The following is a 17,125-nucleotide window of genomic DNA, read 5'->3' on the forward strand; positions in this document are numbered from 1 at the left end:
TGTGTAAAGCATAGCCTTTATTTATGACATATGTGGGGCACTCGTTTTGAAGTGTTGGATAGGTTTAAACTCACTTTTTATGTACATTTTTGTGTTTGTTTACCTACAAAATAATTATGTATTCCGTATGCAACTGTGCCTTTTTCGGAACACATACATTACTGGATATAAATTATTTAATGTTTCCCTGCAGGCTCCAGGGTCCTGATTTGGATGGTGCAGTAGCACAGTGGCCAAAATCTCTAGAAAACCCACTGAGCATTGAATATTGCTGTATCTTGCCACTTGACAAGCAGTCCCAAGCACAGTTTGAATAGTGCAGTGGCATAGGGGTCAAGAACTCTAGGAAATCCACCAAGCACCAATTATTGCTATATGTTGCCACTGAACAAGCAAGCACAAGCACAGAAACCTTGCAGGCACTACGTGGCCACAATATGAATGGTGCAGCAGGTTCAGTGGCACCGGCCCCCAAAACACTAGGAACCCCACCGAGCACCAATTATTGCTGTATCTTGCCACTGAACAAGCAGTCACAAATGCAGTTACCTTGCAGGCACTAGGAGGCCAAGATTTGAATGGTGCAGTGGCACAGGGGCCAAAAGCTCTAGGAAACCCACTGAACACCGAATATTGCTAAATTTTACTACTAAACAAGCAGTCAGGAGTGTTTTTTGTATTCTTTTGTAACCATTGCACCCAAAGTAACATGTAGCCTGAAGAATCACTGTAATAAAAGCTGTAACCTATTGGACTTTTCTGTCTACCTACAACTTATGTTACATTCAGCGCATTTACATGGCACATTTTCACAGTTTCTGTATGGTTCTAAAATGTGTCTCAGTCTGGACCCAGTATCAACATGGCAAGGGCATTCTCCATTCTAAAACAAAAGCACTTCAGCTGTTGTAAACAATATATGAATATTTATAACATACCATTTGGCATTCCATACAAAGCATTGGCAAAGCCAATAGGTCTCGCCTATGTTAGATCTATTGGCTTTGTCATTTTTTTTTTTTAGCCATACTATACTGCAGCGTTGGCTTCAGTGCAGCATAACTGAAAACAAAAATAGAGGTATAATGCAGACACTGGCTGTGTCATACAGCTTTTTTGCATCACTTTCAGCCATTTGCAACATAGTTAAAATCAATTGCAAAACCAATATATCTCGCATAGGCAAGACCTATTGGCTTTGCCAATGCTTGTTAATAAATAGTATATTAGAATGAAACTACAAACGCCATTTTGGAATGGGCTAAGTTTTTTTAAAGCATGTATTTAATAAACTGTAAATAGTTAAATCAGAACATTGCAATAGTATGTGTGGTTAATATTAAATGACATAAAAATGTGTTGTATCTGGTTACGATGTTAAAACGTGATGTATTTGAATGTGCTATTTTTGTTTTGATTTTAATAACAGATGACTTCTTCACGTATAAAACCCAACCGCTTGCAGCATGGGCAGAACACAACAGAACTTGCAAGGCACCCCGACCAAATCCCAGTTCAAATGTGAGGCCTATACAACTGTTGCCTCAGTGCACCATCAGACCTCAGAATCACAGGTCACAAGTGCGACCCACCTATTTGGAACAGGAGTGTAATATTTCAACTCGAAGGCCCATCAAGTTGCAGCGGACTCAAAATGGTTAACAGTAAATGGTATTTCTGAAGCTTTATTTAGAAACAGGAAAAAAGGATTGTTCAGGACAGCCTTCTTTTATGCAGGTCTCCCGATTACAAATAAAAACTGCAGGATCAAAATGTATCAGTGATGACATGAAGAGTTGTGCCTTGAATCCTTCACAGGGTATCAATTTCCTTGGTCTTGGTGGTAGTAGGAATAACTCACCCCATGTGAAACAGTTAACTGGCAAGACGTGCTATGCTTCAAAGCATTATGTTATTTACTGACTACTGGAATGGAAATGTTCTTTCTGACAGTTTGAAGAGTCCAAACTCATTTATCAATTCAATATCCTTTCACTGTCTCCCAGCTGAAGCCATTTAACAATATAGAAGTTTCTCTTTCCAATCCTAAGCAGCGAGAGTCCGTTTTTGAGGATATGCTGTCCAGCAACAAGAACTTCTTCTGGATTAGTGACTCTTCTGTGGTTTATATTAACTCCTCCGTTTGTAATAATCTCATACCTAGACACAAATAGGAAAATAATCTTAAACACAACATTGGGCAGCAGATGTCTTAAATAGTAAAATACACAATAATATACACAAGGCTCATTCAGAAGCATCAACAGAAAAATCATTAGGAAATTTAAACGGAATTCAGACCACTTTTCCAGACAAACAGAACGCGGGAATGGCTGCATTTACTATTCCTCTGTTGATTGTCAAAGTGCAGTTTCAATCTGCTTTACTTGGGTAATGTAAAACTAGACTGGAGAGGATGGCTTACGTCATTACAAGAACAGAACTCAGTTTACTGTATTCATGTGACAGCTTTTCCAGATACTGAACTTACGAATGAGCTTCTGATGAGTGAAGGGACAGTGGAGCACTTTGCTGTGATTAAATTCATAATGTTTGCAGTACAAATTCACACCAACATGTCGCTCTGGTACAGAAGAGGCAGGCTACCAAGAATTCTTACAAGGTAAATGGGTGTTTAATGCAAGATGACAAAAACGCAGCCTTAACTCGTATTTTTTGAAGGTCAGATGGTTAAGTGAAAGTTACACTTTCACATCTGCCCACCAGAAGAAATGATATCAATACCACTATGTATAAACCTTTCTGCAATTTCTATTACAAAACAATATAGGGTACCAGCAAACCAGAAGTGAACCATAGAACTCAACACTGAGCTTTATGTGACAAACATTTGATGATCAGTGGCAAAGCATAGCAATAACATTCCAAGGGGTGTATTAAACAACATTTTGTGCTGGTGTAAAGTCCAAAATAGACACAAAGTGTTAATTTGTACTGTCCTTTGCAAAACGTTTGGGCTCTGCAAGGTTGCCTAAAAGTAAGGCAAAGTAGTGTTTTGTACCAAGGGTGGTACATGGGGACTTCCACACTACCAGCCATGGTTTTTGACACAACGCCCTATCTACTTAAATTTGTAGACAGAGTTTTGTGCCCCAAAAAAATAATTATAAACATCCTCAAGGTAGCTGGTAACTTGCATAAACGTTTCTATTTCCCCACACGTACGTGTGCTACACTGTACAGCACGCATACAATGTTTTAAAATGCCAAACCATTTCTTAGTATAATTGTTTTGTACTAGAATGATGCACTCTAGTTCAGAACCTATTCTAGCCATCACATCTTTGTATTATGATGCAAAGGTGTGTGTATGTGGGGCTACGAAACCTAAATGAGTGCAATGCTGAGGAACAGAGCAGCAGTGCCAGGTCTAAGATATTGTGCTGTTGTGCTCTCACCTCCGAGCACAACGCAGCACTGCATCTTTGGTTTCTGCGCTGCACTAGATTTTAGCACATCTTCCCCAAAATCTCTTAAATTCCGCTCCCTCTTTAATAAAACAATAGTTTTCTGGTTTACGTGAAAGGCACAACAGCTCCAGGCACAAAACAAAATTGTGCACCAATTGAAATGTTATTACAGCAAAACCAAGTTCATAGGTTGACAGCGACATATGCAGTTCACTGTCCATTATTTCAAATATGTTATAAACAAGTATTCTGTAAGAAAAAGGTTATGAGAAAGGTGTGCAATCTTCACGCTTCTTGTAAGGCTGGGACATTCATGAGAGATTATAATGTCCAATGTATAACCAAGAAAACATGCACAAACAATTCAAAGGTGCCCTAAGAAAGTGTGTTTGGATTAAATACTTTCCAGGATTCTCCACATTAAAAAATAGTCACAATTTGCCTATAGGGGATGTCAAGAAGTTGTGGTTGGTTTTCTAGCTCTTAATTGCTTTTTTATATTACTGATATGTATAATCTAGTTTACAGAAAATAAGAAATCAGGTTGAGAGATTTGAAGAGGCAAAACCTGCTCTGCTTAACACAGCCATACAAATCCTGTTTTTGAAGTAATAAGACAGTGTTGACAGACAAAGTGTGAGAAATAAAGTAGGGGGTTCCATGGATCAACAGAATAGATGTGTGTAAAGTTGTGAGAATCTTTGTAGTGGATTGTGGCGCAGTGATATGGGGCTGCCCCTGTGGCACTTGGTCAGGCTAATCCACCCTAATGTACACTAGTCCAGCCAGAGGGTGGATGTCCTCCATTAGGGGAGTTTAGCCTTAAAATCAACCTTGTGAATACTGGGATATAGCCTGCAAACATACTCTTTCATACGTGCCAACCACAGATGAGTACTACAGCAGCTACTGGGAGACAGGACCCATTAACAGGGCTCATAGCAGCAAGCAAGCCGAGATGCCTATACTCCTCCAAGCCAAAGGTCCCTAATCTACACTATTGTGAGCAGTCATGCAATGTGTTTGTAAGTAGGTAAAGGAATTTCACTCTCACTCCTTAGAGACTAACTTTTGGGAGCCCTGGGTGCATTCAAAGTAATACAATGTTCTTAACATAACTGAAGGAAAAGACTGTGGAACTAAACTGTGGTGACCAGATGTGCAAGGATACATATCTGAGGCCAGCCCAGAGGCTACACTACTGAGACACACTGTGCTAGAACTTTCCACCACTTAATGTCATCTGGCAAGGTATACTTGTCTCTACAGTTTCCCAGCACTGGTATTGGTCCTAAATTTGCATGCTCTAAATCACTGACCATCGAAAAGTTCAGAATCCAGAACAAAAACAGACATAACAGTAACCTTAATGGCCCTATTGAGCAAGTTACTTACCTTCAGTAACAGCCTTTATGACAGACACAATAATGAAAATGTCACTTACCCAGTGTACATCTGTTCGTGGCATCAGTCGCAGTAGATTCGCATGTTCTGCAATAGCTCGCCATCTGGTGTTGGGCCGGAGTGTTACAAGTTGTTTTTCTTCGAAGAAGTCTTTCGAGTCACGGGACCGAGTGACTCCTCCTTTTGTCTCCATTGCGCATGGGCGTCGACTCCATCTTCGATTGTTTTTCCCCGCAGAGGGTGAGGTAGGAGTTGAATTGTAGTAATAGTGCCCATGCAATGGAGTGACTAAGTATGCACTTATTTAAGGTTGAGATGATACATATATAAATAATTGAAGGTAACTTCCAAACTGCTACAGGCTCCCGGGGAGGCGGGTGGGCACATGCGAATCTACTGCGACTGATGCCACGAACAGATGTACACTGGGTAAGTGACATTTTCAGTTCGATGGCATCTGTCGCTGTAGATACGCATGTTCTGCAATAGACTAGTAAGCAGTTATTTCCCCAAAAGCGGTGGATCAGCCTGTAGGAGTGGAAGTAGTCTGAAATAATGTCCTTAATACAGCTTGACCTACTGTGGCTTGTTGTGCGGATAACACGTCTACACAGTAATGCTTGGTGAATGTGTGAGGCGTAGACCATGTGGCTGCCTTACATATTTCTTGCATTGGGATGTTTCCTAGAAAGGCCATGGTAGCACCTTTCTTTCTGGTTGAGTGTGCCCTTGGTGTAATGGGCAGCTGTCGTTTAGCTTTAAGGTAGCAGATTTGGATGCATTTAACTATCCATCTGGCTATACCTTGTTTTGAAATTGGGTTTCCTGCATGAGGTTTTTGAAATGCAATAAAGAGTTGTTTAGTCTTTCTGATGTTATTTGTTCTGTCAATGTAATACATTAATGCTCTTTTGACATCTAATGTATGTAGTGCCCTTTCAGCTACGGTATCTGGCTGTGGAAAGAACACCGGAAGTTCCACTGTTTGATTTAGATGGAACGGTGAAATAACCTTTGGCAAAAATTTAGGATTGGTCCTTAGGACGACTTTATTTTTGTGTAGTTGTATAAAAGGTTCCTGTATAGTAAACGCCTGAATCTCGCTTACTCTTCTCAGGGAAGTAATGGCGATGAGAAATGCCACCTTCCAGGTTAGGAACTGTATGTCGCAGGAGTGCATGGGTTCAAAAGGTGGACCCATAAGTCTAGTTAGGACAACATTTAGGTTCCATGAAGGAACAGGTAGTGTTCTTGGTGGTATAATTCTCCTAAGGCCCTCCATGAATGCTTTAATGACTGGTATTTTATATAGGGAAGTTGAATAGGTAGTCTGCAGGTATGCAGATATTGCTGCAAGGTGAATCTTAATGGAAGAGAAAGCTAGGTTAGATTTTTGTAAGTGAAGCAAGTAACCCACTACATGTTCTGGAGTTGTGTGTAATGGTTGTATTTGATTAATATGGCAGTAGCAAACAAACCTCTTCCATTTACTTGCATAGCAGTGCCTGGTGGATGGCCTTCTTGCTTGTTTTATGACTTCCATACATTCTTGGGTAAGTTGTAAGTGCCCGAATTCTAGGATTTCAGGAGCCAGATTGCTAGATTCAGCGATGCTGGATCTGGGTGTCTGATCTTTTGGTTGTGCTGTGTCAACAGATCTGGCCTGTTGGGCAATTTGATGCAGGGTACCACTGATAGGTCTAGCAGCGTTGTGTACCAGGGTTGCCTTGCCCAAGTTGGTGCTATCAATATGAGTTTGAGTTTGCTTTGACTGAGTTTGTTTACCAGGTAAGGAAGGAGAGGGAGAGGAGGAAAAGCGTAAGCAAATATCCCTGACCAGTTCATCCATAGGGCATTGCCTTGGGATTGTTTGTGTGGGTATCTGGATGCGAAGTTTTGGCATTTTGCGTTCTCCCTTGTCGCAAACAAGTCTATCTGAGGTGTTCCCCAGAGTTTGAAATAAGTGTTCAGTATTTGGGGGTGAATTTCCCATTCGTGGACCTGTTGGTGATCTCGAGAGAGATTGTCTGCGAGTTGATTTTGTATCCCTGGTATAAACTGTGCAATTAGGCGAATTTGGTTGTGAATTGCCCAATGCCAAATTTTTTGTGCTAACAGGCTTAACTGCGTGGAGTGCGTCCCTCCCTGCTTGTTTAGATAATACATTGTTGTCATGTTGTCTGTTTTGACGAGAATGTATTTGTGAACTATTATTGGTTGGAAAGCTTTTAGTGCTTGAAAAACTGCAAGAAGTTCTAGGTGATTGATATGCAGTTTTGTTTGATGTACGTTCCATTGTCCTTGTATGCTGTGTTGATCGAGGTGTGCTCCCCACCCTGTCATGGAAGCATCTGTTGTTATTACGTATTGTGGCACTGGGTCTTGGAAAGGCCGCCCCTTGTTTAAATTTATGTTGTTCCACCACAGAAGCGAGAGGTAAGTTTGGCGGTCTATTAACACCAGATCTAGAAGGTGACCCTGTGCTTGAGACCACTGTGATGCTAGGCATTGTTGTAAGGGCCTCATGTGCAGTCTTGCGTTTGGGACAATGGCTATGCATGATGACATCATGCCTAGGAGTTGTAATACCATCTTTGCTTGTATCTTTTGTGTTGGATACATGCGTTGTATGATGGTGTTGAAATTTTGAATTCTTTGTGGACTTGGAGTGGCTACTCCTTTTGATGTGTCTATTATGGCTCCCAGGTATTGTTGTACCTTGCGTGGCAGAATTTTGGATTTTGTGAAATTGACGGTGAACCCTAGTTTGAAGAGGGTTTGTATGATATGATTCGTGTGATTTGAGCACTCTATTAACGAATGGGCCTTGATTAGCCAGTCGTCTAGATATGGGAACACATGTATTTGCTGTCTTCTGATGTGTGCAGCGACTACCGCTAGACATTTGGTAAAGACTCTTGGTGCGGTTGTTAATCCGAAAGGCAGTACCTTGAATTGGTAATGTATTCCTTTGAATACAAACCTTAGGTATTTCCTGTGCGATGGGTGTATTGGTATATGGAAATAAGCATCCTTGAGGTCTAAAGTTGCCATGTAGTCGTGCAGCTTTAGCAATGGCAATACTTCTTGTAGTGTGACCATGTGGAAGTGGTCTGATTTGATGAAAGTGTTGACTACTCTGAGGTCTAGGATTGGTCTCAGTGTTTTGTCCTTCTTTGGTATCAGAAAGTACAGTGAGTAAACTCCTGTGTTTATTTGTGTGTTTGGCACTAATTCGATTGCATTCTTTTGCAATAGTGCCTGCACTTCTATCTCTAGGAGATTGGAATGGTGTGTTGTTAAATTTTGTGCTTTTGGTGGTATGTTTGGAGGGAACTGTAGAAATTCTATGCAGTAACCATGTTGGATAATTGCTAGAACTCAAGTGTCTGTAGTGATTTTCTCCCATGCTCTGTAATAATGACCTATTCGTCCCCCCACTGGTGTTGTGTGTAGGGGGTGAGTGACATGTGAGTCACTGTTTAGTAGTAGGGGTTTTGGGGCTTTGGAATCTTCCTCTATTTCTAGGGAATTGCCCTCCTCTATATTGTCCCCGAAAACCTCCTCTATACTGTCCTTGGTAACTGGACGGTGTGGCTTGTGAGGTGCTGGCTTGTGTGCTTTGACCCCGAAACCCCCCTCGAAAGGGCGTTTTACGGAATGAGCTGTAATTCCCTCTGCTCTGCGGGGAGTAGAGTGCGCCCATGGCTTTGGCAGTGTCCGTATCTTTTTTGAGTTTCTCAATTGCTGTGTCCACTTCTGGACCGAACAGTTCTTTTTCATTAAAAGGCATATTGAGAACTGCTTGTTGAATCTCTGGTTTAAATCCAGACGTTCGGAGCCATGCATGCCTTCTGATAGTTATAGATGTATTAATTGTCCGTGCAGCTGTATCTGCAGCGTCCATGGAGGAGCGGATCTGGTTGTTGGAGATGGCCTGTCCCTCCTCAACCAATTGTTTTGCCCTATTTTGGAAGTCTTTGGGCAGATGTTCAATGAGATGTTGCATCTCGTCCCAGTGGGCTCTGTCATAGCGCGCAAGTAGTGCCTGGGAGTTCGCGATGCGCCACTGGTTTGCAGCTTGTGCTGCGACTCTCTTACCAGCTGCATCAAACTTGCGGCTTTCTTTATCTGGGGGTGGTGCATCTCCAGATGTGTGAGAGTTGGCCCTTTTTCTAGCTGCTCCTACAACAACAGAGTCTGGTGGCAGCTGTGTTGTGATGAAAGCCGGGTCCGTAGGAGGCGGCTTATACTTTTTTTCCACCCTTGGTGTGATTGCCCTACTTTTGACCGGGTCCTTAAATATGTCTTTTGCGTGCCGGAGCATACCAGGGAGCATAGGCAGGCTTTGGTAGGAGCTGTGGGTGGAGGAGAGTGTGTTGAACAAGAAATCATCCTCGACCTGTTCTGAGTGGAGGCTTACGTTGTGAAATTGTGCTGCTCTAGCCACCACCTGAGAGTACGCGGTGCTGTCTTCTGGTGGAGATGGTTTTGTAGGGTATGCCTCTGGGCTGTTATCTGACACTGGGGCGTCGTATAGGTCCCATGCGTCCTGGTCTTGGTCACCCTGGCTCATGGTGGTGTGAGCTGGGGAGTGTGATGGCGTTTGTGCTGGTGAAACGTTAATCACGGGCGGAGGAGAGGGTGGTGGTGTAACTCTTTTCACCACTTTTGGTTGTGGTGCTTGTTCCGTCTGGAACTCCAACCTTCTCTTTCTCCTAATGGGGGGAAGGGTGCTTATTTTCCCTGTCCCCTGCTGAATGAAGATACGCTTTTGCGTATGGTCCGCATCAGTTGCTTGTAGCTCTTCCTCAAACCTATGCTTCTGCATTTGGGAGGTTAGCGAGTGCTCTTCTGTATAAGAGCCTGAAGCTGGGTCGCTTGCAGTTTGTTTCGGCATCGAAACTTTGTCTGCGTGTTTTTTCGGCTCCGAGGTGACTTTTTTCCTTTTCGGGGCCGAAACCTCTCGGCGTCGATCTGTTTCGGTGCCGCTGTCTCGGCGTCGAGCCGTGTCCACACCGGCATCTCGGTGTCGAGGCTTGTCTCCAGCACTTTCTCGGTCCCGAGAAGGCTGCGTGCCGGTGTCTCGACCGGAGTCGGACGATCTCGGCACCGTTTGGGCCTTTTTCGGTGCCGACGGTCGGTCACCGATTTTATGGGTTGAGCCATGGCCTGGTGGCAGTGGCGTCCCCTGGGCCTTGTAAATGTTTCTTTGTGTGGTTTTCGACGTCTTACTCACGGTTTGTGTATCGTCGAATCCTTCGGAGTCTGAGTCTTGGATCGAGAAGGTACCTTCCTCTTCCTGTTCCTCGAACTCCCGTCGGGCTGTCGGTGCGGACGCCATTTGAAGTCTTCTGGCTCGACGGTCTCGGAGTGTTTTTCGGGACCGGAACGCACGACAGGCCTCGCAGGTGTCTTCGCTGTGCTCAGGTGACAGGCACAGGTTGCAGACCAAGTGTTGGTCTGTGTAGGGGTATTTATTGTGGCATTTGGGGCAGAAACGGAAAGGGGTCCGTTCCATCGGCGTTCCTCAGCACGCGGTCGGGCCGACCAGGCCCCGACGGAGGATCGAAAAACTACCCCGAAGGGCACCGGAGCTCTTCGATCTTCGATGCGGTGTTGAATGTAAGTACGCCGATCCCGAACGCAACAATACCGACGAAAATCTTCCGAAATTAACTATTTTTTCTGTTCCGAAACTCGGAGCGACAGGAACACGTCCGAACCCGATGGCGGAAAAAAAACAATCGAAGATGGAGTCGACGCCCATGCGCAATGGAGACAAAAGGAGGAGTCACTCGGTCCCGTGACTCGAAAGACTTCTTCGAAGAAAAACAACTTGTAACACTCCGGCCCAACACCAGATGGCGAGCTATTGCAGAACATGCGTATCTACAGCGACAGATGCCATCGAACCTGCATATTACTCACCTTGTGAAAGATCTTCAGGCATCAAACTGGATCAGGAAACGTTCAGAGCAGTTATCCTGCGAGCTTCTAGGTGGTGTTGTGTGGCATAGCAGCAACATTGTTGAGCTCCAGAAGACACAAGCGAGCCACATAGAAGCACCACCCATGCGTGTGGTAGTCTCTTGCTTCTAGGCTGTCCACGCCCTCAGACGCAGAAGCCATCAGCAAATTGGTATGATCAGTGCACAGATCTCTACATTGGGACCTATTTGGATGGAAAAAATAATCTGATAGAGACTTAAAGTTGCAGATTCCCCAATTTAGAATTATCCCAGGTGTCAGACTGAAGTCAGAAGAGTGTTCGTGAGCAGAACCCCTGCAGAACCCCTGCAGACCGATAGGTTGTGTCGATAGGCTCTTTGTGTGTCTTTGGTGTCGTCTGCCCCTGAATTGACATTCGCAATACCAACGTAGGTTCCACACAGGAGCGCTGACATCAGTTCTTTTCTTTCTGTGCCAGGGAGCACTGAGCTTTTTTTTTCTGTTTTTTTTTTTGTTTGTTTTTTAATTTTATTTATTTATAAAAGAATGTCATTTAGGAAGGACAGCTTGTGTGCCTGTAGTGCCTCGACCAGGACATGAAGTTGTGCTCTAACTGCTGATCGATGAACCCGAAGCTACTGGCACCCCGTTGTGCGACTCAGCACTGGTCAAGGTACCATTTGAGAGGAAGGTCACAGGATCAGTCAGAAGCAGTCCCATGTGAAATCATCGGGGCACTTGGGTAAGACCAAGCATAAGATGAAGAAGAAGTCTGTGTGTGATTAAAATTCTCTGCATCAGACGGCCGAGACGTGGTAGTGTCTGCATTCTAGGCCTCGCTCAGCGGGTGAGCCTGCACCTGGGCCAACTCTGTGCTTCCCAAGGTTCCCAGGAGCCAGAGCAAATCTCACCCAACTTAAAGAACTTTAGGACACCATGCGCGCCATACTTGGTTGGGCCAATCCCTCCAGCGTGCCTTCAGGCTCCACTGGGTCAGCAGGGGCCACTGCTGATCCTGCGCTGGCAGCTCCAGCCTCAGTGCCAATAGGGCTTGAAGTATCCAGTCCTGGATCTGGACTGGCACCAGTCGTACCACCTCAACCTTCCCTGTCGCTGGTCCTGATGCCAACGCTACCAGCACCTCCAGCACCCATCGCTGCGCCATCCCCATTTTCATCCCAAACACTGAGCTGGAGGGGCATTGCTTCACCCCGTATTCCGCACCATCGGGAGCCTTGCCTCCACAACGGATCCTGAGCCCTATTCCTCTAGGCCTGGCCTCAGGAAGGAATGGGAAGGGGGGCACTGAACCCTGAACTCCAGCCTTTAAACATGACATGGACTGGTGTGAGGAAATGGGTGAAGCCAGTGACCTTGATACTTCCCCCAATGCTAGCACACTTTCTCCCCCTACTATGGCTACAGAGGAGCAAGCATCTTTTGTGATGGTGGTGCATAGGGCTGCAAAGGTCCTCAACCTTCAGTTGCCCTCAGTGGCGATTAAGAGTAATGTCTTGACAGAGGTGCTTCAGCCAAGTGTTTCACCATCTGAACCGCTCCTCCCATTTAACAAAGCTCTCACAGATGTCCTTTTGGGTACCCAGTCCGAACCCAACACAGGGTCTCTGGTGAACAGGACAACTGCCCATCTTCATTGCCCCACTACAGGGGACACATGTTTCATCGCACAACACCCCACCCACCCCTTAGAGTTTGGCAGTCCAGGTTTTCACCTCCCATGTCAACGTTGGCAGGTTCCTTACCGCTCCTCCAGATAGAAACATATTATCTTCCGCCAGCCTGGCATTGTAGTCTGAACCCCACATGCCTTTTGGGCCATTACTGCCACACTCGGAGGAATACAGTTGTGCAAGTGCTTCCTACAGTCCCAGAGGAGACCCGGGCTGTGCTTTTCCACGTGGTAGCAGATCGGAGGGATCCAGCAAAGTTCACAATTCGATGTGGACTCAACATGACCGACTCAGTAGGCAGAGCGGTTTCATCAACAGCAGCCCTTAGGCACTACGCCTGGCTATGAACTACTAGCTTAGAATTGACAGATGCGTCACTCCTTGGATACTGTGGCCATCTGGGAGAGGTGGTGATCAGAAGACTCTGGTCTCAGGCAGAATCTGGACTCCACATCAATCTGCAATAGTTGTGGACAATCCTACTAGCATTGAAGGCCTTCCTACCTTCCATCAATAGGAGGCTGGTGCAGGTGTTCACGGACACCACCACTGTCCTGTGGTACTGCAATAAACAGGGCGAGGTGGGGTCATCGAACTTATGTCGAGAGGCCCTGCATTTCTGGACAGGTCTGGAACATCAGGTCATTTCCCTGGTGGTTCAACACCTGGCAAGTTTTCTAAATGCCAGGGCAGACAAACTCAGCTGCAGATGCTTAGCAGATCACAAATACCATCTCCATCCGAAGGTAGTACAAGGTCTCTTTCAGCAGTGCTTAGATCTATTTGCCTCCGCTGTGAATGGGCAGTGTCAGAAGTTTTGCACCCTGGAGTTTCCAAGGCAGCTCTTGGACAGTGACACTTTTTGCCTAGAGTGGAGCTCAGGCCTCCTGTACGCCTTTCTTTCTATACCACCTCCTGCCCAGAGTTTTCAAGACGACCAAGAACAACTGGGCCCAAGTCATCCTTGTGGTACCAGATTAGGAACAGAGACTCTGTTATCCTTAGCTACAGACAATAGATCTTCCAATCAGACTTCCCCTTCAGGAGGACCGTCTATCACAGCAGCAGGGGAAGGTTCGCCACACAAACCTGTCCAGTCTCAACTTTTTTGCATGGAGATTGAGCAGCGGCAGCTTTTGACCTTACTCCTGAAGACTGTGAGGTTATCTTGGCAGACAGACAGACATTTCTCCACCAAGACGGTATACAACTGCCATTAGAAAAAATCTGTAACTTGGTGTTCCAACAGAAATGTTGATCCCCTTTCTACCCCTCTTTCTCATGTTCTTCTATGCATTCTGTCTCTTACCCAGCAGGGCTCTGCTAAAAGCGGGGGAAACAGCCTTTCCCACAAAATGCAATTATTACACATCACAATTACTATGCAAATCTTTGCCACATATGGTCTTTACAATGCATATATGTATTGGCGCGTATGTGGAAAGTAGTTCGGGGGTCTCCCCCCAAAAATGGCATTTTAAAATAGTGGCAAACCGGTCATTGACAGAAAGGTATTTTTTAAAATATATATTTTGTTAACAATGTATTAAGAATGAATGTATAATTTTTTAACAGTAGGTGGTAGTGTTAGACTGGCTGGATTTTTCTGTAACAGTAAGCATGGTAAAATTATGTGTGGTAGTGGATTGCATGGTGAAGGTAATTTACATGTCAGTGAATGTAAATGCGTGGTAGTGGTATGCATTGTAAAATCTGCGTTGTAAAAACGTGTGGTGAAGGAATGTGTGGTAATGTCAAAAAACTGCTCTGAGCACTCCTAAAGGTTATCTTTCTGCTATCTCTGTATTCCTCAGATTAACTGATCAACCCTCTCTTTTCAAATATCCTACTGTACATAGATTCTTGAAAGGGGAGGGTTAGTTGAACTACACCTTTCAAGAGACTATGTACAATAGGAGGTTTCAAAAAGGGCGTTCTGATGGATACAACTACTTGTGGATTCCTCACCTAAAGAATTTTCCCCTCGTGCCAGCTTTCGACCGAACTTTCGCGTGGAGTCGGGCAATTGTGACGTCATCGTGCAGAGCTAGAAGAAAATTTCCGTTGAAAGGTGGCGCGAGGGAAAAATTCTTTAGGTGAGAAATCCACAGGTAGCTAGTGTATCCACCAGAAAAGGTGTTACTGAAGGTAAGTAACTTGTTCTTCAGGGTCTTGTTACCGGCGTGCAGGGATACTGCTCACGAAAATTCTCCTGGATCCAGTCTGATGCCTGGGATAATTCTAAGGTAAGGAATCTGCAGCTAGATATAGTTTCTACCAGATAAGGTGTTACCAAAGGTAAGTAACTTGTTTATTCAGTTCACAGAACTGGTAATTAAGACGGTTGGTAACGATTATAGTTATAGAAAGTAAGTTACTTGCTTTTCTGATGGGTACTTCTAACCACAGAGTCCTCACTTATGAACAGATACCATAACCATATGTCCACAGGTAGTGGGAATGTGAACTAGCTGAGTCCAAGAGGTCCTGCAGGACTAAGCAGCAAAATGCCCCTCTCGTCACATCGGACTGTCGAGTGCTTTGTGAATGTGTACACCAAAGCGCAAATGACATGTCCAGGACAGGCATTCTGCATGCCAATGCAGTGGTAGCAGCTTTGACCTTGGTGGAATGAGCCCATATGCCTTCTGGAGGTTGCTTTTTTCCAGCATGTAGCAGATCTTTATGAAGAGAACAACCCATTGGGAGATGGTTTGTGTTTGTAAGGTTTTCCTGAGCAAAGAAGTGTAGAGCAGTACAAAGACAGGATCATCCACTGGGTGGTCCTTGGTACAATTTTAGGATCCAAATAAAGGAGTCTGTCTTCCTACTTGGAGAGATGAGGTGGTGCAAAGAACACTGGAAGGGTGATGGTTTTACGGACGTGAAAAATAAGTAACCATGTTCAGTAGATAGGGAGCTCTGATCCTCAAAACCAACCTATCGGTTAAAAAGGTGGTGTAAGATGGATTTACATAGAGAGCCTGAAATTCACTCACAAATCTTGCTGATGTTATGGCAATGAGAAAGACTGCCTTTAAGGTCAGACGTCTCAAAGGACAGCTGTGCAACAGCTCAAAGGGGGTGCACATCAAGAATTTGAGGGCTAAAATAAAGTTCTACTGGGGCATCACAAAGTGTTTTGGTAGGAACAAATGTTGCAAACTTTTCAAAAACCTCATCACAACTGGTGATTTAAATGAAATCTGCTCCAGCAACCGAAAGAAGGCCAAAAGAGTTGACAAGTAGCCCTTAACAGTGGCCAAGGCAAATCCTTGCTGGGCTAAGGACAGAACAAACAGGCAAAACTTAAACTTTGTAAAGGGTCCATTTGTTGTGTGCCACACCAATCCACCAATTTGTCCCAACAGCTAGCAAACACTGATTTAGTGCCTCACCTCCAAGATGACATCAATGACCTCCGGGTGCAGACTGAAGGAGGTCAACTGGCTCTACTCAATCTCCAAGCACAGAGATGCAAAGTGTACAGAACCTTGTGCAATACTTTGCCCTGATGTTGTTATAGAAGATCCTCTGATGTGGCAGCTTGATCAGAAGAGAAACAGTCATATCCAGGAATCCTGAGTACCACACTCTTCTTTCCCAAACTGGTGCCACTAGGATGACCTGGGCCCGGTTGTACCGGATCTTCTTTAGAACTCAGGGCAGGGGAGGCAGTGGCTGGAAAGCATGGAGTCCTGCACTACACTCTAGTCGGAAAGTGTCTCCGACAGAATTGTTCTGGAAACTATAGGTGAAGAAATGCTGGCATTGTGCGTTCTCAGCGGTGGCAAAAAGTCTTCAACAGCCAGTCATCAAGGTAGGTGAAAACTGGTACCTCTGTAGTAGTGCTGAAACCACCACCATCATTTTCGAGGGAGGCTAGTGAGCCCAAAGGGGAGCACTGAGAATCTTAAAATGCTTCTGGTCACCAGGAGCCACGGGTAGCACATACGCCTGTATGATGAGGATGTGAAAAAGAGCAGCTGCATGTCCAGCACCTCAATCCAGTCCCCAGGATCCAGAGGAGAGAGGACCTAGGTTAGTGTAAGCATCACAACTTTGTCCTTTTGCAAGAAGGCTTTAAGAGGCAGAATATCTAAAATAGGATGATGGGATGTAAAGAAATGGCTCCCTGTTGCAGTTACCCCCCACTTTTTGCTTGATACTGATGCTGACTTGACTGAGAAGTGTGCTGGGACCCTGCTAACCAGGCCCCAGCACCAGTGTTCTTTCACCTAAAATGTACCATTGTTTCCACAATTGGCACAACCCTGGCACCTAGGTAAGTCCCTTGTAACTGGTACTCCTGGTACCAAGGGCCCTGATGCCAGGGAAGGTCTCTAAGGGCTGCAGCATGTCTTATGCCACCCTAGGGACCCCTCACTCAGCACAGACACACTGCTTGCCAGCTTGTGTTTGCTGGTGGGGAGAAAATGACTAAGTCGACATGGCACTCCCCGCAGGGTGCCATGCCAACCTCCCACTGCCTGTGGCATAGGTAAGTCACCCCTCTAGTAGGCCTTACAGCCCTAAGGCAGGGTGCACTATACCACAGGTGAGGGCATAGGTGCATGAGCACTATGCCCCTACAGTGTCTAAGCAAAACCTTAGACATTGTAAGTGCAGGGTAGCCATAAGAATATA

General features: G+C 45.1%; 1 protein-coding gene across 1 annotated transcript in view; it reads right to left on the reverse strand.

Moving 5' to 3' along the window:
* Positions 1–1,669: 1,669 nt before the first annotated feature.
* The window catches only part of YARS2 (tyrosyl-tRNA synthetase 2), a 95,526-nt gene continuing 80,070 nt past the window's right edge, over positions 1,670–17,125 (reverse strand). The window contains exon 5 of the mRNA XM_069228234.1: positions 1,670–2,160. Coding sequence (XP_069084335.1) covers positions 1,977–2,160 — 184 coding nt within the window. The 3' untranslated portion in view covers positions 1,670–1,976. The remainder of the gene's footprint in view (positions 2,161–17,125) is intronic.

This window comes from Pleurodeles waltl, chromosome 4_1 (genome assembly GCF_031143425.1).
Source record: "Pleurodeles waltl isolate 20211129_DDA chromosome 4_1, aPleWal1.hap1.20221129, whole genome shotgun sequence".
NCBI classification, from domain to species: domain Eukaryota; kingdom Metazoa; phylum Chordata; class Amphibia; order Caudata; family Salamandridae; genus Pleurodeles; species Pleurodeles waltl.